Source organism: Pelodiscus sinensis, chromosome 1 (assembly GCF_049634645.1).
Source record: "Pelodiscus sinensis isolate JC-2024 chromosome 1, ASM4963464v1, whole genome shotgun sequence".
NCBI lineage: Eukaryota > Metazoa > Chordata > Testudines > Trionychidae > Pelodiscus > Pelodiscus sinensis.
Window position 1 is genome coordinate 289,487,069 of NC_134711.1, and position 23,160 is coordinate 289,510,228.

Consider the following 23,160-nt stretch of genomic DNA (forward strand, 5'->3'; position numbering starts at 1 on the left):
GGAATACTAAGAAAATAAAATTCTCATCCTTTCGCTAAGATGTAGAACAGTTTTATTTAGAAGGTTTATAAAATAAATCAGTGAAACATTTTACAGTACAGTAATATACCTGAAATGTGAGCTTTATGTTTGAAAGTAGTCAAACTTTTTAGAGTAAGAGAACAGACATTGTTCAAATTGGGTTGATTTTTACCTTGGTTGTTTTAATTTGCTCAGCATCTGATGTCATCCTACAGACTTTTAATAGCTATCATACCTCAGTTTTATATGTCTAAATAAAAGATGTTTCTTTTGGGGGCAGCATAAAAAATGTTAGAGAGAGAGAGCGCCCAATGTCTGTGTGACGGCGTGTTGGGGTCCCCCGCCTCCTGCACCCCCGAAATGGCACGAACAGACTCCACCAGCCAGTAGAATAGAGGTGGTTTATTGCTTCTCCAGCATACAGCACAGATGTCATCAGGTTACAGGAAAGGCCTAGGATGCCTCAGCCCCCCTTGATATGGGGGGGTCTCGGCTTCTAAACCCCCCAGCCTGTTGCTGAGGCTGCTTCCTCCATCCTCCCAGACAGAAACTAACTCACTCTCCTCCAGCCCTGCCCCCCAGCCAGGGCAGCATCCACCTTCCTTTGTTCCTCTCCATGGGGGTTAGCTGGTCAGACAGGTTGAGAGGGCCTCTTTGCATAGTGACTCATCACCTGTCTTGCTTGGTGGTGCTACAGACAGTGGCCAGTGAGTTAGCAAGTTAGACTGTGACGTAGTGGGGGGTAACACTGAAATGCTGGCTATTCCCTCTGGGCAGCGCTGTTGCCTGAAATGCTGGCTGTTCCCTCTGGGTGGCCCTGCCCCCTGGCCATAAACATCACCGCCCCAACCCCCTTCGCCTCCCGCTGTGGCGCTCAGCTGACTTTGGCACTGCTCAGCCGGGCCGCCGTGTGGGAGCAAGTGGTGCAAGTGGCCGTTTGGGCTCCATTGGTCCCCCGAGTGAGGTGGGGAGGGGGGAGGAGAAGAGAAAGAGAGAGGCTTGAGGCATAGGAGAGCTGAGGGAGAGAGAGGGGGAGGCAGCAGGAGGAGAAGAGAGAGAAACACAGAATGAGAGACTGGAGGCTCAGGAGAGAAGACTGACGTGGAGGAGAGACCTGAAAATCCTGTCTTATGACTGGCTAATTGGCTAGTTATGTAATAATAGAGAATCTTATCAGTACAGGTATTTCTATGTAAACACTTATAAACTGTAATTGCTATATTTTTCCTAACAGCGTTACAGTTGTGTACCAGAATTTTTCTTTCTGTTTTTACCTTCACTTTTTTCACTGTTTTTATTGTACTTGTTTAACATAATTACTAACTGCATTTGAATCAAAGTTCAGTATTACTCTGTTGTGACTAAAAATCATAAATATGCACACATAGCAAGTCTTCTTTGCAAGTCTGCTTCATTTCAGAGGATTTATGTCAAATTTAAAATTGATTTTAAAAGAGGAAACACTTTAAAGTGTAACCTAGAATTTCAGTAACAAGGGCATAATAGGTCACAGATATTTTTAATTGACTGTAACAAAAATTCTTATGAATATAAAATAGTGAATTGATTTGATCTCACTTTCAGGTGGGAGATTTAGTGAGGGGGGCGTTCACTTGAAATGTTCTCCTTTTTGTTAAAAAACAAACAAAAAAAATACCCCGTTACTACCATCTAGACCCAGCCTACCTAAGCTAGGTTAAATTGGTTGACTTGTTAATTTTGTCACTTAATTTTTCTCACACGTGCCACTGAGATATGTATGACGTAGCTTAAATAAGTGTATAGTGTAGACACTTTTTTTACACTGGTAAGAAAAAATTAGGGTGAGATATCCAAGATATTTCTTAAACCCTCCAAAGCAGCGGGTTATTTAAACTCAAAGGCTGTGTCTACATTGGCCCCTATTCCGTAATAGGGATGCAAATGTAGCACTTTGGAATAGGCAAATCCGCGGGGGATTTAAATATCCCCCGCGGCATTTGCATTAACATGGCTGCCGCTTTTTTCCGGCTTGTAGATAAGCCGGAGAAAAGCGCCAGTCTGGACGCGATCCTCCGGAAAATAAGCTCTTAAGAGATCCTCCGGAAAAGAGCTTATTTTCCGGAGGATCGTGTCCAGACTGGCGCTTTTCTCCGGCTTATCTACAAGCCGGAAAAAAGCGGCAGCCATGTTAATGCAAATGCCGCGGGGGATATTTAAATCCCCCGTGGATTTGCCTATTCCAAAGTGCTACATTTGCATCCCTATTACAGAATAGGGGCCAATGTAGACACAGCCAAATATTTTTAGGAGATGGTCATGCCTCTGTAATCTATTACATATATACAACCTCTTTGCTTAGATACTCTTATTTCAGTTTTAGAATCCCTTATATTAATGCAGCTTAAGTTGGTATGGAAGTTCTACTTTCACACATTTAAATGTATGCGTGATGTCTATATTTAAAAAGATGCTTTATTGTAAAAATGTGAACAATTAATCACAAACCTTTGTTTTGTTTCTTTAAGAAAAGGATGAAGAAACAAAAGCACTTGAAGCACTACTTTCTAGTATCACCAAGCCAGTGGTGAGTAAATGCTACTTTTCATAAAATCAGAATTGAGCTATTCATGTTTTATCCCATAGTAAAACTTGGCTTTCTGTTGTCAAGGTCTGAATGACTTTTAGATAGCAACAATAATGAAAATTCACCTGACTGATGGATCTTCAGTCGCTAAAGTTCATATTATTTAAAGTGGTTATTTCATTAATTTTAGATAAACCTTAAAAAGACAGTTTATTAAACTGAATTCTTTTTTTACTCACCTTGTTACAGTTCCAGTGTAGCTAAGAAGAGAATTTCACCCACTGAATTCTTTACAAAGTTAAAATCATTTGGGCAAACAGAGATAGAAGCCACACAGGCTACGTCTACATTATAAGCCTCTTGCAGAAGAGCAAATGCAGATGGAGTGCTCATTTGCATATGTTGCGCTCTCATTTGCTCTTCCTCTTCCTTTACCTTTTGCGCAAGAGGTTTTTGTGCAAAAAAGCGCCGTGTATTCTATTCCAAACTATTAGGTTCTGTGCAGCGATAACTGGATAACTTAGTGGTCTTTGTTGTTTGGAAGATCAAACTAGATTACCTGATGTTCTTTTCTGCCCTAGTCTATTTTGGCATCAGTGGCATGTATGGTACATGTTACATGCAGCAGTGAGAAGCAGGCTGAATCCACGCTGCAGTGAAAGACACTAGTGGTGGGAGGCAGAGGGGAAAGACTCCAGTAGCTTCCCTTTGCTGGAGCATTTTCCTGCTGTCTCCCCTGAACAGAGACTTTCCCTGTGATGGGGAAAGACTGTAGCACAGGGGTCAGCAACCCATGGCTCGCAAGCCAAATATGGCTCACTAGGGAGCTAGATATGGCTCTTCTGGAGTTCCAACTCAGCCCCCCCTAGATCTCCCTCCAGCAGGGAGGCAATGCTGGAACTACAGCCTTAGGGCCCCCCGCAGGATTGAAACACCAGCGCCAGCTTTCTGTGGGAGGTATGGGGCGAGAGCCCCTAGACACCCCACTGGATCTTGCGTGTGGGGAACAAGCGGGGAACGTGTGTTACCCTTTCCTTCCCCCAGCGTGCAGGGAACAAGTAGAACCAAAAATGGCTCCTCACTCTGTGCTTTTCCTTCTCCCGGGGCACACTTCCTAGAACCTTCCTTCCAGTGAATGGGAGCATGGTGCCTGCAGTGCCACATGAAAACAAATAAGTACCCCCCTGGCCAGACATCTGCCCCCAGCCTACTCCGTGCTCCTCCCCCTGGCCAGACATCCTACTTCCAGCCTGCTCCTGCATCCTACCTCGCACCCGCACCCCCTCATACACTCCACCTCCCTCCCAGATCCTGCACTCCCATCACTATCCCATTCAATGGCAGACCTGTCCCACACACTTAACCCTTCATTTTTTGTCCCACCCCAGAACCTGGGGTGGGGGGGTGTCACAAAACTCAGTAACCCTGGAACCCCTTGAAGAGTAAATCTGGCCTGAGGCCTTGAACCTAAGTCCTCCCTGCCCCTACCCCCACCATGGTGCTGGAGCACCAGGGAAGTGAGGTGTTTCAGTTGGGGGCCACATCAGTGAAGGATTGGGGGGTTTTGGAGGGTTTTTTTTGTTTGTTTTTTGCTTCTCACTTGTGTGGTCCCCATTTGATTTTTCTGTGGGTCAGTGGCCCCCAAACCAAAAAAGGTTCCCCACTCCTATCATAAATAAAGACCACGTTGAAACCTTTTGTGTTGACATAATATTTTACTTTATTTAATGAAGCCTGGCCAACAAGCTCCCATTTGGAGCCCAGGCCCCATCTGGCTGCAGCATCATGACATTCCTGCACACACACCCCCACGCTAACCCTGAGCCCATCACACACCTGAACACCTTGCCCTGAGACATTCATACTCCCAGCCCAGACTCCTGCACCCCAACATTCCCAGTCTCCTGCCATAACACTCCTGCACTCCCCCACACTCTAATCCTGTGCCCTGAGTCCATCATACGCTCAAATCTCCTGCCTCGTACCGCCAACCCAGACTCCCACACCCCAAGCCTCCTGCCATAAGATTGACAGGAGACAGCCTGAATGCAAGCATGAAGCTCGATTTGACCAATTATGATGTAAACTTCAAAGAAATGTGCGAAAAGATGCAGCAGCAGAAGTCCCATTAAATAAAGTCTGAGAGTACAGTGTATCATTTATACTATTATTAATCATTAGGTCAATTATCAATAATATTAAGTTGTATATTTCCAGTCATGCAAATGGACTTTTTTATATGGCTCTTGTTGACCACTTGTTCTGAATTTTGATGTAGTTTGGCTCTTTGGTTTGAAAAGCTTGCCAACCCCTGCTCTAGCAGCTCCCAGTGGTGGGGAAAGGCTTCAGAAGCAGGGAACTGCCGGAGACTTTCTCCTCTGCCTCCCCCAGCCTTGTCCCACTGCTGGAGCCTTTTTCCAGTTTAGACATGGAAGGCAGTGCTTGGGCATATAAACAGCCATGTAGAGTATATATCTTAAGGTTCTGGATATATCTTTACCCACCTAAACAGTGCCTCACCATCTACACTTCTGTTTACACCTGTGGAGGGTGAGAGGCAGCGGGAGACATGCAGTGTATGTACTTGCCATACAGCCATAAATGTAGACTTAAGCTGTGATGCTAAGACAGTGGTTTATGCCACAGACCGGCAAACCAATTCACAAACATTTGGCGGACTGGTAACAATTTATTTGCCTGTTCATTGTGTAAATAAAATGAATATGTAAATAAAATGTTACCAGTCCACCTAGCCATAACCCATCCCCATTCCCCCCGGTTCCTAACACTCTTTGACCCCATTCCTATGTCCCATGGCCTTTGACCCTTTACCTCTGACCCCCTACTGCCCATGCCAACACCATCTTGCCCCGTGACCCCACCATGCTCCCCACCCCCACACTCACCAGGGCAAGGCTGCCCCCTCTATGGAGCGTGATTGTTACTGCTGTGTGGGCATGGAGAATGGTCCTCCTTTGTGGCCCCTCCCTTTCCAGGTGCATCTTGTATCCCCATGGGTGGGGGAGCAGAGCGTGGAGCCCCAGCCGGCTCCCATTACAAGGTGGGGAGAAGAGAGGGAGGCACTCCTCCTGCCGCTGCTTCAGCCCCAGTGCTGCCGCTAGCAAAAGCAGCTGCGCTGGTGTGGTGCGGAGGGGGAAGTGGAGCCCTGGGGAGTTGCCTCCTCCTGCCTCCACTGGCAAAAGAGGCCACGCAGGCGGGGGAGCATCCATAGGCAGCATGAAGTGTATCTTCCCAAGCATGGAAGAGGAAGGAATGTGCTTCCTGCTCTGCCTCCTGCTGCTGCTACCTGCGCCTCAGCTATCAGAGGTGAGTCGCTGGGAACAGCCAGCTTGAGCTCTGACAGCCACCGCAGCCCGGCAGTTGGGAACCACTGTGCAAAGAGCTCTCAAAGTAGCATTTAGAAATAATGCACGTAAGTGACTTTTTAAATTTAAAAAAAAAAAAGGTATTCCCAGAATTTATATACAAGAGCGAAAAATAAATGTATTCAAACTGTTCACTTGTATTTTACCACTAGGTGGCTCTGGTTACTTATCTATGTTCTTTGGTTGCAAACATTTTTGTGTCTGAGGATGGAAGTGATTGTGCCATTCCTTTTATTCTCAAATGCATAGTTTGATGCCACTTGTAGCCTAACCAATGAATTGTTGTAATTGTACAAATATTCTGAAACGGTCACACTTTCTATTCTGTTTTATTCATACTATTTAGTTATAAGTTATATGACCGTTCTTAAATGTTATGTTTCTGTAGATATCAGACATTCAGGCACGGACGGTAGTACTTGCTTGGTCCCATCCATCCAGTGCCATCAATGGGGACACTGATAAGAAGAATGTGCCGGATGTATATGATTATGAAGTTCTGATTTCAAACACTGGAAAAGATGGAAAATACAAAACTGTATATACGTAGGTATTTGTTATCTTTATTCGATTACTGATGCCTTGAACTTCGTACATAAAAACCTATTTTAAAAACTGCATTCTATCTACAGGCTGAAATAATAAGAAGTCTTCCACAACTTCACTTTTGAGGCAAATTGTTTTAATCAGTCAGATGAAACTGCTTTATTTCCCAATAATTTACTATTTAAAGACATGATCCTTTAAGGCCACATTTCTCAAACTCTGGGTCCCAACCCCCATAGGGGTCACGAGCAACTTAGAGGGACATCACGGTATCACAAAATTTGAGAACCCGTGCTTTAAGGAACATAATGCCTTCATTTTCCCCTGACTGTAGTTTAGTTGGCTGTAGTGGAAGGTGAGATATCTGAAACGATACAAGATCAGATCTAAAGTTCTATTTACTTACTTCAGTTTGCACTACTGCTATTACCTTTACAAAGGTACTTTTCCAAGGTTCTGGGACCCCATGACAGTCTTTTATACCTTTTATTACTTCCAGAATACAATATCCTGGAAACCGTATAATGTAAGCAAAACTTAAGCCTCGCCAACAGAGTCCTAGATTCTTCTTTCCCTAAAACAAAGGGAGAGTAGATGAACCTCTACAATGTAATCTAAAATCTAGACCAACCAGGCTAATGGACATCTTCTGTGGGCTGCACTTCTTGCTTGCTTCTCAATAGTAGAAATATACAGTCCTCCTTAAAGATTGCAAAAAGTTATGTACCATAATAATTGTGGTTATTCAAGTGTGTTGCCTCTCTACTCCACCTGCCCCTATCCCCTCTTCTTCCAACTTCTTTGCTCATAGGATTTATGGGTTTAATGGAAGGATTGTTACTAGGGCTACACAGCGCTTTTAAAGCCTCCGTTCTGAATGTACAGTGGTATGAGAATTAGTATGAAATGAAGTAATTGGGGCTCATTCAGCCCAATAAGAACTACTCCAAGTGTGCTGGTATTTCCACAAATGTGAATATACAGTGGCAGCTCTCTTGAAAAATCAGTTACTATTTTAAGTAATTGTTTTATCTACCTCAGAGAGGTGTGAAAATCAGTGTTTATAAATTACCATCTTTTAGCGAATAAACCCCGCTCATGAGAATAATCTGCACCCGAATATACCCTACGGTTTTTGCAGTTTGAGTAAAGAAAATCTTGTATACCCCGCGCACGAATATAACCCGCGGGGTATACAATACTTTTTTTTTTTTCAAACTGCGTGGGGGAGGGGAGGCTTCTGTGGGTTGGGGGAAGAGGGAATTTGCCACCCTCTGGACGGGGGAGCACTCACCCCTCCTGGTTCCAGCGCAGCCGCAAGAAGGGGTAGGGGGAGCGCTCCTGCGCAGAAACCGGGGGATGAGTGCTCCCCCACCTGGAGGCTGGTGGCTGCGCAGCGGGGGAGTGCGCCGCTCACCACCAGGTGAGTAAAAAAAAGTTGTATACCCCACACCCGAGTATACCCGTGGGTTATATTCGCTAAAATACGGTGTGTATATATATGTTTAGCATTTTAAAGGATTACCCATCATGTAGTGTAGACCTAGGGATGGGAGTCAAATGATATTTTACATGTAGGGTAACCAAAATGGAGGACAACCTTTTTTTATACAAAAGAACTGGAAACCAAAAGATAGATACATCTTTAATAAAGCACCGCTAAATATACTACAGCAACAAATCTGTAGCAAATAATGCAGAGCAATCCTCACTGTGCAGTGGATTGATTAGGTTATTTCCATCTTTAATTTGTTATTCTGAGACAATATTTTAAATAAAATTGTACTTCTTTCCAGTGGAGAAAAAACTAGTATTACCATAAATGATCTCAGGCCAGCAACCGATTACCATGCAAGGTAAGGACCCTTTTATATCTATTAAATGCAATGGAAATTTGTAAAGTAAACTTCTGCATTTGATTATAATTAGTATGTATAACAATATGAACACAGTAACTGACTTTGAGAGCTTCAGTCTCTGCTATTAGACATTCTGCTCTTTCCCTGATGATCACTATAGTTTATGAACTAAGTAGGGCTGACACATTCATACTCACAAATTAAGAGTAGTGAACTCTTACTTCCTCAGGTCCAAACTTGTAGATTCTGGAAGCCAATTGTGGTTCCCACTATACCATGCTCCCTCCTTCTCACTTCATCCCACCAGAACATCCCTGAAACTATCCCTTCCTTCCTATTATGGCAGGGTTGGCACAGGTGGTTGATGGAGCCATTTCTGCCAAGTTTCTACCAATGGAGAGTTCACCTATAGAAGGGGTAATCCACTGGCTATTTCTGGACATTTCAAGGCCACTTTGTGCAATTTACTCAGTGTGATAATAGACAAGAGAATCTGACCAATTGTGCACTGTTACAAAGGTCCCTAGTTCACTATAATTCTTCAGGCCCGCAAGAACTGCTACACAATTCATGGCCCATGGAAGAAATAGCAAATGATGGGGAAGAAGATTCCATGCTCGCGCTCTCTCTCTCTCTCTCTCATTTCTAAGTTAGATGCTAATGAGACTTCAGACTAACAAAAGGTTGTGGAGAATACACATTTAGTTGAATAAATATGTATTCAAGTGCCTAACATCTAGGCATGAAAATTTTGGCCTAAGTATGAAACATGAAGTCCTTAAGCCACAAAGGTTTTTAGGTTTTTCTCTAATGAATGCAGGTAAGTGGTAAAGACCAAACTTGAAGTTGTGATATGTTATGTTTTTTCTTCCTGGTTTTGCACAAATTGTGAAAATTGGTGGAAGTTGCTTAAATTCTTTCATGTATCTGATATTCTAAGCATCAATACATCTCATAATAGCTCTCTTTTTTTTTTTTTTTTAAATATTGGCTTTTAGCAGTGTTGTAATTTACTGCAATGTACTATTATCTGAAACAAAAATATGGAGGTTGATAAATTTCAATATTTTTGTACTCTTTTACCTTTAGATCATTTTTTTTATATACATTGGTCACTGTTAAAAATCTACCTTTACCCATAGTTATCTCATAGTGGTATCCAGTAGGAACATTAGGAAGCATGTAATCTGGTACTCGTGTAGCTGACAAATGTTTGTCAGGTACACAATTAACAAATAAGCAGCTGTGCATTCGGGATGTAAGCAATTAGCCGAGTAGTCAACTATTCGCATTTCCCCACCCTGCCCCTTGCTGCCTCAATATCAGAGGCAGCAAACAGGAGAGGAAGCAGGAGACGGTGCTAAGGGGAGTCAGCTTAAAAGCCAGTTCCCCCTAGCACCGTCTTTGTGATGCCACCTGCCCGCCTCATGCTGCTGCCTCTATCAGAGGCATCAGCGCAGGGTGAGATGTCAGGGCAGGCTGCCATGAAGCAGCTTCAGCTCACAGCCAGCCCAGGCTCACCATGAGCAGAGTCTCCTCCACATCCCGCAGAGCAGCCCCTGTCCGTTTCTACGGGCAGGAGTTGCTTGGTGGCAGCAGCTATTATCCACAGGGGGTCCCAACTCTAGTAAGAGCCACCCGGCTATTATGACATTTAAAATGCAGAGCCGTAGTAGGGCTCGCTCCTGGACCTAGAGCAAGCCAGGACAGAGTGCCTTCCCTTATCAATTAATCATGTAGTTGATACAAATTGTATTGACTATATAATTAGCCAATTACATTCCTCTTAAAATCCTTACTCTGCATTTAAAGAGTTTGAGAGCTGGTGTGCAAACACGTTGCTCAGTCCTTACTCGCGCCGAGTCTAAGGGTATGTCTACACTACACAGTTAATTCGAACTAACAGCCGTTAGTTCGAATTAACTTTCATAGCGTCTATACATGCAAACCACTAGTTCAAACTTAATTTGAACTAGCGGAGTGCTTAATTCAAACTAGGTAAACCTCATTCTACGAGGACTAACGCCTAGTTCGAATTAAGTAGTTTGAATTAAGGGCTGTGTAGCCACTTAATTCGAACTAGTTGGAGGCTAGCCCTTCCCAGCTTGCCCTGGTGGCCATTCTGGGCACAACCAGGGAAACTCGTCTGCCCCCCTCCCGGCCCCAGAGCCCTTTAAGGTCTGGCTACGGTGCTCGTGCCAGGTGCAAGCCTTTCAGCACCCAGCCAGCAGACCCTGCACCTGGCACGGCATGAGCCAGCCACCTGCTGCCACCCAGCCCTCCGCCTCTTCCCAGGACCAGGCTGGTGGCTCCCAGAAGCCTGCCCGTGGCCTCAAGAGGCGGGCGCCCGCCTGGTCTAGTGTGGAGATCGTGGACCTCATCAAGGTTTGGGGGGAGGCCTCCAACGTCCACAACCTCCGCACTAGGCACAGGAATGCGGCCGTCTAGGGCAGGATAGCTGCCAGCCTGGCCACCAAAGGCCGCATGCGAACCCAGGATCAGGTTTGCATGAAAATCAAGTTGGTCCAGTGAGACCCCCGGCCCTGAACTTAGAACATAAGAATGGCCGTACTGGGTCAGACTGGGTCCATCTAGCCCAGTAGCCTGTCTGCCGACAGTGGCCAGCACCAAGTACCCCCGAAGGGGATGGACAATGACCAAGCGATTTGTCTCTTGCCATCCATCTCCAGTCTTCCACAAACAGAGGCCAGAAACACTGTTCCTACCCCCTGGCTAATAGCACTCCATGGACCCAACCTCCATGAATTTATCTAACTTCTCTTTAAACTCTCTTATGGTTCTAGCCTTCACAACCTCCTGTGGCAAGGAGTTCCACAGGTTGACTGTTTGCTTTGTGAAGAAGAACTTTCGCTTATTAGTTTTAAACCTGCTGTCCATTCATTTCATTTGGTGTCCTCTAGTCCTTCTATTATGGGAACCAATGAAGAACTTTTCTTTATTCACCCTCTTCACACCACTCATGATTTTATAGACCTCTATCATATCCCCCTCAGTCTTCTCTCTTCTAAGCTGAAAAGTCCCAGTCTCTTTAGCCTCTCTTCATATGGGACCTGTTCCAAACCCCTAATCATTGTAGTTGCCCTTTTCTGAACCCTTTCCAAGGCCAAAATATCTTTTTTGAGGTGAGGAGACCACATCTGTACACAGTACTGAAGATATGGCGTACCATAGTTTTATACTTCCCCTCTTCCTTCTTCCCCTGGCTTCCCCCCTTCCAGCTCTCTCCTCCCACGTTTTCCCCCTCCCCTCTTCCACCCTCTCTCTTCCCCCTCCCACCTCCTTTTCCCAGTCTCCCCAGAGGTTAATCACCCCTCCCTAATGTAAAAAATAAAGGACATGTGTGTTCAAAAATAGAAACTCTATTTAACAAAACAGGGGGGGGAGTGGAAGGAGGTGAGAGAGGAATGGGGCATGAGCCCCCGATGAGGAGGACTGGGGTGGCTCTGCAGGCTCCTCGGGGTGGAAGCTCTCCTGCAGCCCCCCGATTGACCCCCCCCCCCCTCCCCGGATGGCAGTGCAGCCAGGCTGATGGCCGAGTGCTGTGATGTGCCGAGTGAGGGCACTCAGAGCACTCCAAGTCAGGACTGCTTTGCTGTCCCGCATCGAGGTAGACAAGCAAGCGGGGAACCCTGAGAACTGTCTGTCCGGGGTGGGGGTTGGGTCCCTTTAAGCACAGCCCTCCGCTAGCCTGAGGCAGCAGCCCCATGCTCTTAAGTCCTAACTTGATGCCCTGCCGGCACTGGTTCCGGCCATCCTTAACCTCGGTTCAGGGTCCACTCAATGTGGATATGCTATTTCGAATTAGCAAAACACTAATTCGAATTAGTTTTTAGGTCTAGATGCAATAATTCGAATTAGCTTAGTTCGAATTAACTAATTCGAATTAAGTTAGTTCGAATTAGTGCTGTAGTGTAGACATACCCTAACAGTACCCCTGCTGCAGCTTGCAGCATGGGTAGCTGTCGGATGCGATGCAAGCCAGGACCAAGCCCAACATGCTTACGCACCACCTCTCAAGCTCTTTAAATGCAGAGCTGTGTTAGGGGTAGTTATCGGACCTGGCGCAAGTCGGGACTGAGCCATCATGCTTGCCCGCCAGCTCCTAAAATATTTTAAATGTAGAGCCGGGGAGGAGGAGGATTGCACGTAGCTGATATCGTTAACTGATAAATCGTTTAACTGGCTACACTATTACATCCCTAGTATCTAGTACACTACAAGCAGATATATGTGAGAAACCACAGTTAGCTATAGGCAGGGTAACTGTTGACTGCTGGAAGATACTATGTATTTATATCCAAAGCAGTATATTGCATTTTTATTATTACTTTGAACTGTAACTTGGGGGGAATATGTTAGTTTTTTTTAACATTGTCTACTCAAAATATTGTTCAGGTTGTACAGAAATTGTATATTTACATGCTGAAACAAAATGTTTATGATCTCTTTTACTACTCAAGAGTCCAAGCTGAATGCAACAACATAAAGGGAACCCCTTCAGAAGCTGAGTTTTTTACAACAATGAGTTGTGAACCTGATACTCCAAATCCTCCAAGGATAACTAATCGAACCAAAAATTCTCTGACTCTGCAATGGAAAGTAAGACTTATTTTAAATGACCCCAGAAAGAGATGTAATACCTACTTTAAGTGCAAATCTCAATATAACCATAAGTGTGGAATTATAATATTCAGAAGTAGTGCAGTTTTGAGTGAACCCTAAAATATGTTTTCAGAGGTTATTTCTGTATTAATTTTTTGTGTTGTGGGTTTTTCGTCTTTTCACGATCATCAGCAACTATTTACATTGTAAATTATTTGTTATCAGATGAATGCTTCGTAGGTAAGCTTTTGTGTTTTTTTTAAAAAAGACATAAGAACCTTAAACATCAACTCAAGTATAAACTGTTATTTTTGTGAGACTGTAAACATTCTAAACCAATAGCTTACAGAAATGTAAACTGCTCTGGTCGTCTCAGTTGACTAGTTCACACTCTGATACCTAAGTGCCAGCATAGCTAACTAAATCACCGCTGATCATTTTAATGAACATCTAGCTAAAGTAAAAAGTGAAGTTTAAGTTTCAGCTTTTAAATAAGAACTTGTCTCGTCATTTGCAGATTATTTCAAAATCAACAACATGAACTATTTTTAAAATAACTTGTTGATGTACAGTATATTTGTTTATTAAAACAGTCTTAAGACTCGTAACCATTTCTGTCTGAACTTCAGTATCTGTACAGTATATTTGTCAAATCAATTTGTTACAAAATGTATTTTACAAAGACTTCTGTTTGTTTAATTTAGTTTATGTTGATTCTTTGTTTTCACAGAAAAAGAGTTGTATAACTTATTTTTGTAGGCAGTAAGTCAGTTTGTGAAAAAGAGTTCCTGTCCTATGGACTTTGCTCATTTTTTAGGACTCAAAATATCAAATATCAAAAAAAGAGCAAATTAAGGCTGTCATAATGTATAGTGATCATTTTACTTTTGTTATGTGGTGAAAAAAATTATAGGCAAGATCGTCAGCCATCATGCTAAGAAATTCTTTGTAACTGTAGTTCGGCTCTTGTTGGAATTATTACTACAGGTTGAACTTCTCTAATCCAGAACACTTGGGAACTGACCAATTCCAAACAAAAGAGTTTTCTGGAACACGAGAGGTCAATATTGTCTAGCAGCATTACCAACATTTCCACTGCTTACTGTGTTGTTAGAGGACATTTAGAGGTAAATTAGAGCTAAAAATAGCACAGAACATGGAGAACTAGGACTGGTGGCTGCAAACAAACTTTATCGGGACCGCAGGAGACTTGGTCACACCCATGAAAAATGGACATTCGGCTAACTGAAATCATTCTGAATGAGAGAGTTCTAGATTAGAAAGGTTCAACTTAATACTCTATATTAATAAACACAACAGAAATTCAATTATAAATTCCTTTATTAAATCTAAAGGCCAAATGGCATTTGTTGCTCTAAAAATGTCTAAAATGCCTACATAATAAGCAATTGCCACAGTAACAAATATTCATAAGCATTTGATGAGACTATTCACAAAAAGATCAGACCCAGGGTAGCTCCCTAATCCAGTGATCTACAACCTTTTTATGACTTCAGGTTGGTCAGAGTGTGGGGTTGGAGGTGGGAGTATGGGGTGCTAAGCAAGCAACCAGGCCAAGGAGAAAACACCTGAATGCTTGTGGGAAGCAGGACTTTGCATTTCCCCTCTCAGTGCCCACTAGCATGCAGGATAGCTGTCTCCCAGGCTGGAGGCCCAAAGGAAAAGCCTGTATGAGTGGATGCGCCAAAGGGCCTGGTGGAGTTCACTTGACCACAATCCCTGTAATGTGTGGTCTGGGCTATTGCCTAACTCCAACTGTACACTTTCTCAAGGTTCACAGGCAACAGCACCCACTCCCCTTAGCAGGTGGTTAGCCGATTGGTTATAATCGTCCTCGAACTCCCTGTTGAATGCACAGGGGCAATCCATGCTAGAAGCCTTGCCTCTCCTCCTGAGGCTATGAGAACCATACTTGTAAAAATACCTTCTTGCTAGCAAGAGCCACCACTTGTCACAGCAGCTGAACCAGCTCTCTATCATATCCCAGTTTAGCCCCCTGATCACCAAGCCAGCTTCCTGAACGAGATCACCAAGTAGTCAAGAGGGGAGGAGGCAGCGGCAAGAGGTGGTAGCAACAGGAGGAGGCAAATTGATGGCAGGAACTACAAAGAGTGGGAGGATACAACAGCAAAAGGGTGATCAGGCATGGATAGAGGCAGCAGAAGCAGGAAGGGCGAAAATTAAAGGGGTCCAAAGAGAGGAGGGGGAACGTGAGGAGTAGCAAAAACTGAGGGAGAAGTGGGTGAGAGGCAGCCGGAGTCAGAGAAGCTTAAAGCATGGGGAAGGGGAACAGAAGTAATCTGAAGGTAATGGGGCAGGTGGAGAAGACACTTCTAGCAAATGACAAAGTTCTCTATGAGATCAGTATGTCTTCTAGCACCCAAAGGAGCTCAGCTGAGACCTGGTTGTCTAGGCCCTTACTCTTTCTGCATGGTCATTACTGTGGCCTTTCTCTCTGCTGGAGAAATGTGAACAGGTCTGACACAGCTTTGTGATCACTAGACTACTTTTCTCTCCTGGGGCTCCATGAAAGGAGACAGGAGGGGTTCCCGGTTTGTCATGCTGTGGGGAGGTTCAGAGTACATTGTGCCTGTCGCCCACCCACCCCCACTGCAGGAAAAAGAAACCCCAGCATGCACCATCTTCCCAGCATGCACCAAATGTTAAAGAAGCCCAAATCAATTCCATTGGAAAACTGGCTCTGCTGAAGCTTTGACTGGGAAGAGGGGAGAATAGATGGAGAAGGAGAGTCAGCCAAAGGGAGATGGATTTTGGGAAGTGTTAGATGGGGAGCCAACCTCTTAGGGAAGAGGAAGAAGATGATGAAGAGCAGGTGAGGTAAGTACTGGGAGTGGAAGGAAAGCGGGGATCATGTGGAACAGGGATAGGCATGTCCTGGGAGTGGAAGAGAGGCAAATATGCAGTTTGAGAAGATTAGCTTATTTTTTTGATATATGCTGATAAAAACACAGGTTGTGACGATCTCACAGACAGCTCACCATGGTACAAACATACGCACATAGCTATCCATATAATAACCATCTCAGTCCCATGCTCTCCATGCTGAATTCCCCAGGGAATGGCTAGTTTTCTTCAGGGTGGCAGAGGCACTTTCCCTCTCCCGTCTGTGGTTAGTGCAGCCTTATCCCTGCTAGTCCCCCCCCCCCCCCCCGCCTTCCCCAGCATTTACGTTACCCAAAAGGACTCAGGCAGCATCCCAAATTAGCAGTATGATTTGTGCAGTTATTTCAGTTATGACTTGACATCAAATACCATATTGAATTCACAGAGCAGGCAATCACTTCATCCCCCTGCCCAGCTGAGAGCACCAGGCTCTGTGCCGGAAACAGGCTCTGCTCCATTCATGGTATTTCAGGAGACAGGAGTCTTTCATTTCATGCTGTGGCAGTTACCAAGGTTGCTGCTGTTAACCCTTTGCAGCCTCTGTTATGCTCCAGCTGCTCTTTGGGAATGAGGTTGATATAGGCCTGACGTGTGTGGAGAAACCTGTGTGGGACTTGTTTAATGAAGGAGGTTCTCAAGCTGGGGCTTCCTTAGATTGGCAACTGTTGGTCCCCTTCTCCCCTCTCCCAGCCTTGCAGTGACTGTTGAGCTGCTGGGGATTCCCTCCCTTACAGACAGGGCTGGAGAGCTGCAAAGGATTCCCATCCCCACCCACTACTGCAGCTGGTGAACCTGCAAGGACTGGGGGGCTGCAGAGGATTTCCTCACCTCCCCCCCCATGTAGACTCTTCTGGTTGGCTGTTGGAAAAAATACACCCTAATCCACGTTAGGAGGTGTATGAAAGGCATTTTTCTGCCCACTCCTCTTCATCATCAGAGGAGGGAACCTAGTTGCAAGTCAAAGCAGTGAGCCCAGCCCATGATCTGCTCAACCCCTCCATGTGCCTTTAAGCACCTTTCAAAGTAAAGACAACAATTCCGGCTGAGAAGGCATCCAGCAAATCAGCCTGGAGGCATCCAGCAAATCAGCCTGGAGCATGTAGCCTGTTCTTTGAGTTCAGCTGAGTCTCCTATTGGAAAACTAGGGGAGGAGAGGGGATCATAAGGGACTGAGATGGAGATGGACTGTCAGAGCCTCCATGATCAGTCAGTCGCAATTGACTGGTCAGAGACAGCTGCTCTACTCCTTAGTAGGAACATTGCCAGCAGATTGAGCACAGTGATTATTCCCCTCTATTCAGCACTGGTGAGGCTACATCTGGAGTATTGTGTCCAGTTTTGGGCCCCCTACTATAGAAAGGATGTGAACAAATTGGAGAAAGTTTAGTGGAAGGCAGCAAAAACTATTAGGGGACTGGAAAATGTGACTTGTCAGGGGCTAGACTTATTTCAGCTGCAGAAGAGAAGAATGAGTGGAGATTTCACATCAGCCTTCAACTACCTGAAACGGGGGTTCCAAAGAGGAAGATGATAGAACAAGGAGCAATGGTGTCAGGTTACAGTATGGAAGGTCTAGGTTGGGTATAAGGAGGGTGGTAAAATACTGGAATGGGTTGCCTAGGAAGGTGGTGGAATCTCCATCCTTAGAGGTTTTTAAGGCCTAGTTTGACACAACCCTGGCTGGGATGACTTATTTAGGGTTGGCCCTGCTTTGAGTAAGGGATTGGACTAGATGACCTTCTGAGGTCTCTTCCAACTGTAACCTTCTATGATTCTGTGATCCTGATTTACTCTGGCATTTTTTAGGTAGATCTGATTAAATAACCTAGCAAACCTGATTGTTTTATACAGCATAAGTGTTGTCATGTTGACTGTTTCCTTAAAAAACAGGTTTTGGCTAGTTTGGATTTGACCCTTAACCCTGTAAATAAAAGTTTGAGTGGATCTCTTTCTTCAAGATATGATTGCTGCATTAGATGTCATTCTAAATCATATCACAAAACAACTTTTCGTTGGCTGTTGGAACCAACTGTAATAATTAAAGGCTTCTCATCTATTATTAGCCACATTTTGAGCTCAGCATTTTTTTACAACTGACCTTTCCAGTTAATGTTTTCTTCAAGGCTTTCCTATGGCTGCTAAAAATCTGTTACTTCATTTAAACTGCAAAATGAATGTATTTTCCTTAAGATAAGCTAATATAATTCTTTATATACCTATCTAACCCTATAGCTTCTCAAAAAATTGCTGTAACATGATATTTGACAGTGTTGTCAGAATATTGTTTTAAAATGCATGTAGTCAAAAAAAGGAGATTTGAGGGAAATCTCAAACAGCCAGCATCAGGGAACAGTTGGTCACCTCTCACTTTGAATTAATTGGACCAGGTGACCTATAAATGAATATCTGTAGCCCTTTATCGTTTTCCCAAAGTAATCTTGTCCTCCTCCTACAGAGTCCTAATTTTATTCTTTTCCTTTGTTGCAGGCGTCTTGTGACAATGGTTCCAAAATCCACAATTATCTTTTAGAATGGGATGAAGTAAGTAGATATCTTTATATATTTTTTAAATAGTTTTGTATGAATAGGAACATATTTTCAGAAGAAAATTATGACAAAAGTTAAGATTTTGGCAAGGAAATTGTTATTAAAATACACTGACTGAATGCATAGATCACAGAAACGAGAGCTCTACAACATCAGGCTGTACCTAAGGCCTCACACGGAGCGGGGAGGGAGGCAGGAGGCAGGGAGACACTGACAACTGGATCCCTGTCAATTGTGCGGTGAAGGAGGGGGAGAGGTTGACAGCTGGAGCCCCACTGGCCGCTGCAGGGTACAAGCAGAGTCATGAATAGAAGTCTGTTAAAATTACAGACTCTGTGACCAGATCATATCCTTAATTGTGACCTATATCTTTCAGGCAAAGATATAGGTCACAATTCATAGAATAGAAAATGGCAGTGTAATCTAATGGTTTTTAAAATTTACATTGACTCATAGACTTTAAGGTCAGAAGGGACCATTATGATCATCTATCTAGTCTGATCCCCTACACAGTGCAGGCCACAGAATCTCACCCACCCCCTCCTAGAATAATCCTCTCACCTATATCTCAGATATTGAAGCCTTCAAATACTTTGAAGACCCCAAGATGCAGAGAATCCTCCAGCTGTGATCTGTACCCCATGCTACAGAGGAAGGCGAAAAACCTCCAGGGCCTATGCCAATCTACCTTGGAGGAAAATTCCTTCCCGACTCCAAATATGGCGATCAGCTAAACCCTGAGCATGTGGGCAAGACTCACCAGCCAGACACCCAGGCTGTGTCTACACTGGGCCACTTATTCCAGAAAATCAGCCGCTTTTCCGGAATAAGCTGCGAGCTATCTACACTGGCCCTTGAATTTCCGGAAAAGCAACGATGCTCTACTGTACAAAATCAGCCGCTATTCCGGAAAAACTGTTCTGCTCCCGCTCGGGCATAAGTCCTTATTCTGGAACACTGTTGCGGAAAAGGGCCAGTGTAGACAGCCCAGTAGTCTTTTCTGGAAAAAAAGCCCCGATCGCGAAAATGGCGATCGGGGCTCTTTTCCGGAAAAGTGCGTCTACATTGGCCACAGACGCTTTTCCGGAAAAAGGGCTTTTCCAGAAAAGCAGCCTGCCAATGTAGACACTCCTTTTCCGGAAAAACTGAAAACGGAATAGTATTCCGTTTTAAGCATTTCCGGAAATTCATGCCAGTGTAGACACAGCCCGAGTCACTGTTTAAGGTGGCTTTTTCCTTTCCGGTGGCCCAGTTCTTCCTTCCAAGATCTATGTGCTAAGAGTCATGTCCATGTGAAAATCTCCATTGTGTAAGGATGGTTTAGCTGTCCCCACAGAAACATCTCCTGGCTCCGCCCTCTAGATACTAAAGGGCTTATCATGGAAAGAGTTAGGTGGGCTGTGGGGCAGAATATACACAGCCTCCTCATCAGTCCTGTGGAGCTGAGGACTGAAAGAAAAGCATTTTGAATTCAGAATTAAAAAAATATGATATAACACTTACTTCTTTGGTCATCTGTGGATTATTTTGAGTTTAATAGGATAAATGTTCATTTACATTTAAACAATAGATAAGCCTGATTAACAGTGTATATAATAAAAAAACCTTAAAAACAACAAATAGTCTAGTAGCACCTTAAAGACTAACAAAACATGTAGATGGGATCGTGCGCTTTCATGGGCACAACCCACTCCTTCAGATGACAGGACATCATGAAGTGAGTTGTGCCCACTAAAGCTCATGATCCCATCTACATGCTTTGTTAGTCTTTAAGGTGCTACTAGACTATTTGTTGTTTTTAAGTTTTTCCTATAACAGAAATTACCCCTCTGAAATGTAAATAATGAGTTTTAATTATTTCTTTTAGGGAAAAGGAAATGGAGAGTTTTGTCAGTGTTACTATGGCCAACAGAAGCAGTATAGAATTACCAAACTTTCACCAGCAATGGGGTACACTTTTAGATTGGCAGCCAAAAATGACATGGGTATGAGGTGGGTATCATCATGTTATATACGTAAACAATGTAATGTGTATACATCCACGTGTGTGTATGTAGGAACAACATACAGTAGAATGCTGCTGTAATTAAATATCATTTCTATGCCCATGTGCTATACACTAAGACACAAGAGCTATGAATGCTGAAGAAGTGGAGAGGGAGGGAGAGAATATATTTGTTATATTTGTGCTACAGGATGACTTATTTTTTAAGTTTTCTTAACCCTCTTAGAGCTTCATACAGTATATTGCTCCTGTTATTTAATAAGCTTTATTTTCAGCAATTTAAAATAGAGATTTTTTGTTTTTAAGTCATTTTAATAGCATTACACCTAAACAGCTACGATAATCTTGAAGAATAAAATAAAAATGAACAAACGTCTTCAGGTCCATTTGTGAATATCTGGGCACGTAATTCACATTTTCTGATGGAGGTCATTACTCTGTATGGTGGTATATCTTTGTAAAACTAACTACACTCTAAGCATTTTTTAATCACATATTTCATAGAAATATAAAAACAACTCCTATGTGTGTTTAAATTATTAACCATTCCTAATTTCAACCACATATGAAATACAGCACAAAAAACAGTTGCTAAATAAGAAAAGTACAAAAAGGAAGCAGAGAGAAATAGCTAGTAGAAAATTGGAATACATTGCTAAGACCTAATCCATTGTCCACTTGAGTCAATGGGACACTTTCCACTAATTTCAGTGTGCTTTGAATTGGTCCTACCAAGAGTAAAAAATAATTAAGAACTGGTTGTTTTTTTTTTATTGACATTTAATTTTAACATACCCGTTAGTTAAAAACAACTCACTGGATGAATGCTTGGTATTTTGGCATTTGTGAGTGGCCAACCAAGTCTGTTTTCTACCCTTTTCTTGGTGCCGGGATGTAGATGGCTGGGTAATCTGGTTGAAGCAGGAATTGGGGTGGATGATCAAGCCAAGGGTTGGAGCCAGATTTGGAGACAAGAGGCAAGAATCACTAATAAGACAGAAACCAAGAGCCCATTAGGGAAGCAGGAACCAGGAGTCAGGCAAGAAGCCAGGATCTGATATAACAGCCAGGTAAAGCACAGTTGTGTGGACAACTTTCTGTACCGCTCTTTGGGTTTAAATAGGCCCTGACCAATTTGTGGTGTTCCTCCTATGAGGACTCAGAAGAGGCCTCCCTGATGTAGCTTCAGTTTTCATGTTTTTTCTGCTTAGTTGATTAGTAACAATATACTGGGTGAGAGCAGGGAGACAACTGGCAACTCTATGAGCCCAGTCTCAAGATTGGTCGGGTCCTGACACCCTTCCATTTGCTCCATGCATTTAGCATACATAGATGTAGATATAGGCTGTTTGTTTTGTTTTCAGTAACTGACATAATGAAATACACATCTCTGTTCCTAAGACTTTCTTACTAATGATTTAGTGCAAGTGCAAAAATTAGGAAAATTCTCTCTTGTTTTGTGTTCGTTATATAGTAATTTCCAAGGTCCGGTTTGCATGCTGTCTTTGTGAAAGCTTTTATGACCTGTTGTCTTAGGCTTTTTTAATTGTGTTTTTAAAAAAAAAAAAAAAAAAGAGTTCCTTAATGAAGTTACGACCCATCTGTTACACCAAAAAGATCACAATATTTGTTTTATAGTAGGGCTGTAATAGGATAACGATTTACACAGTTAACCAGTAAGCCTGGACTTACTGGTTACTGTGAACAGTTACACAGAGGTGACTGTCACCCTGCACTGCAGGCTCTGTATCTGAGCCTGCAACATGGGGCAGGAGCCAGGAACCAGTGTGAGCCAGAGCACGGGGTGGCAGCCGACTCTCGGCACACACTGGCTCCTGTCCCCCAGGAGTGGGGCTGGCAGGCAGGAGCCAGTACATGTTAGCTCCTGGGGAGATGGCAGCACTGGACAGCACCCAGTGCATACCACAAGCCAACTTAAAAGCCAGCTCATGGTGTGCACCAGCTCCTGGGGAGCTGGCTGCCACCCCACATTGCAAGTGTGTGTAACCACTGAAATTTTCAGCGGTTACATGGTTACCCATTTACCCACTTTTTAACATCCCTATTTTATAGTAGTCACATCACTTTAATGTGTGGAAAAACACAAATAACAAGTAAATGGACGTGGGGAAATTAAATGGCGGTATGATGGATTCTACTTTTTAATAATCCACATTGTCCAGGCAATGTAAAAGAAATCCAGATTTTGAAATCAGAGTTGTTAAATTGTCTCTATTATGTAAGCCATATAGAGAACTATATTTTTCAGGTTCCCTAATAGTCCCTCATTCACTTTTGCATCCCTCCCTAATGATACTGTTTCTTAATGTCTCTCATTCTTTCTTGTGCTATTTACTTGCCTTTTGTCTCCAAATAAGGCTACCAAAGAGACAAGTAAAGCTGACGAATCAGGCTTTGCCAGATTAATTGGTGGTCTACACTGTATTTTCATTTATGATAAAATATAAATTTTGTATTGGCAATTCCACCGGAATCTTGACTTTCAGTCAGACTCTACTGGTCTCATTTTCTGGACCCCTGAAAAATTAGCACTTGATAATAGACTCACTTGAAGTCTGTAAGGGTTTGTAAAGGTATTTTGCTAAGGAGCAAAAATGAATTTATTTTTAATTAAATCTTGGACAAAGGAAAACAGTGTAGAGTAAAGGTTTCAAGAATATG

At 43.4% G+C, this 23,160-nt stretch overlaps 1 protein-coding gene across 7 annotated transcripts in view; it reads left to right on the forward strand.

Annotated features, from left to right (window-relative positions):
* The window catches only part of FNDC3A (fibronectin type III domain containing 3A), a 209,313-nt gene that overhangs the window by 131,735 nt on the left and 54,418 nt on the right, over positions 1-23,160 (forward strand). For all 7 annotated transcript variants that reach the window (XM_075919050.1, XM_075919052.1, XM_075919051.1 and 4 more), the window contains 6 exons: positions 2,529-2,587; positions 6,362-6,519; positions 8,316-8,375; positions 12,860-12,998; positions 18,414-18,467; positions 20,341-20,465. In XM_075919050.1, coding sequence (XP_075775165.1) covers positions 2,529-2,587; positions 6,362-6,519; positions 8,316-8,375; positions 12,860-12,998; positions 18,414-18,467; positions 20,341-20,465 — 595 coding nt within the window. The remainder of the gene's footprint in view (positions 1-2,528; positions 2,588-6,361; positions 6,520-8,315; positions 8,376-12,859; positions 12,999-18,413; positions 18,468-20,340; positions 20,466-23,160) is intronic.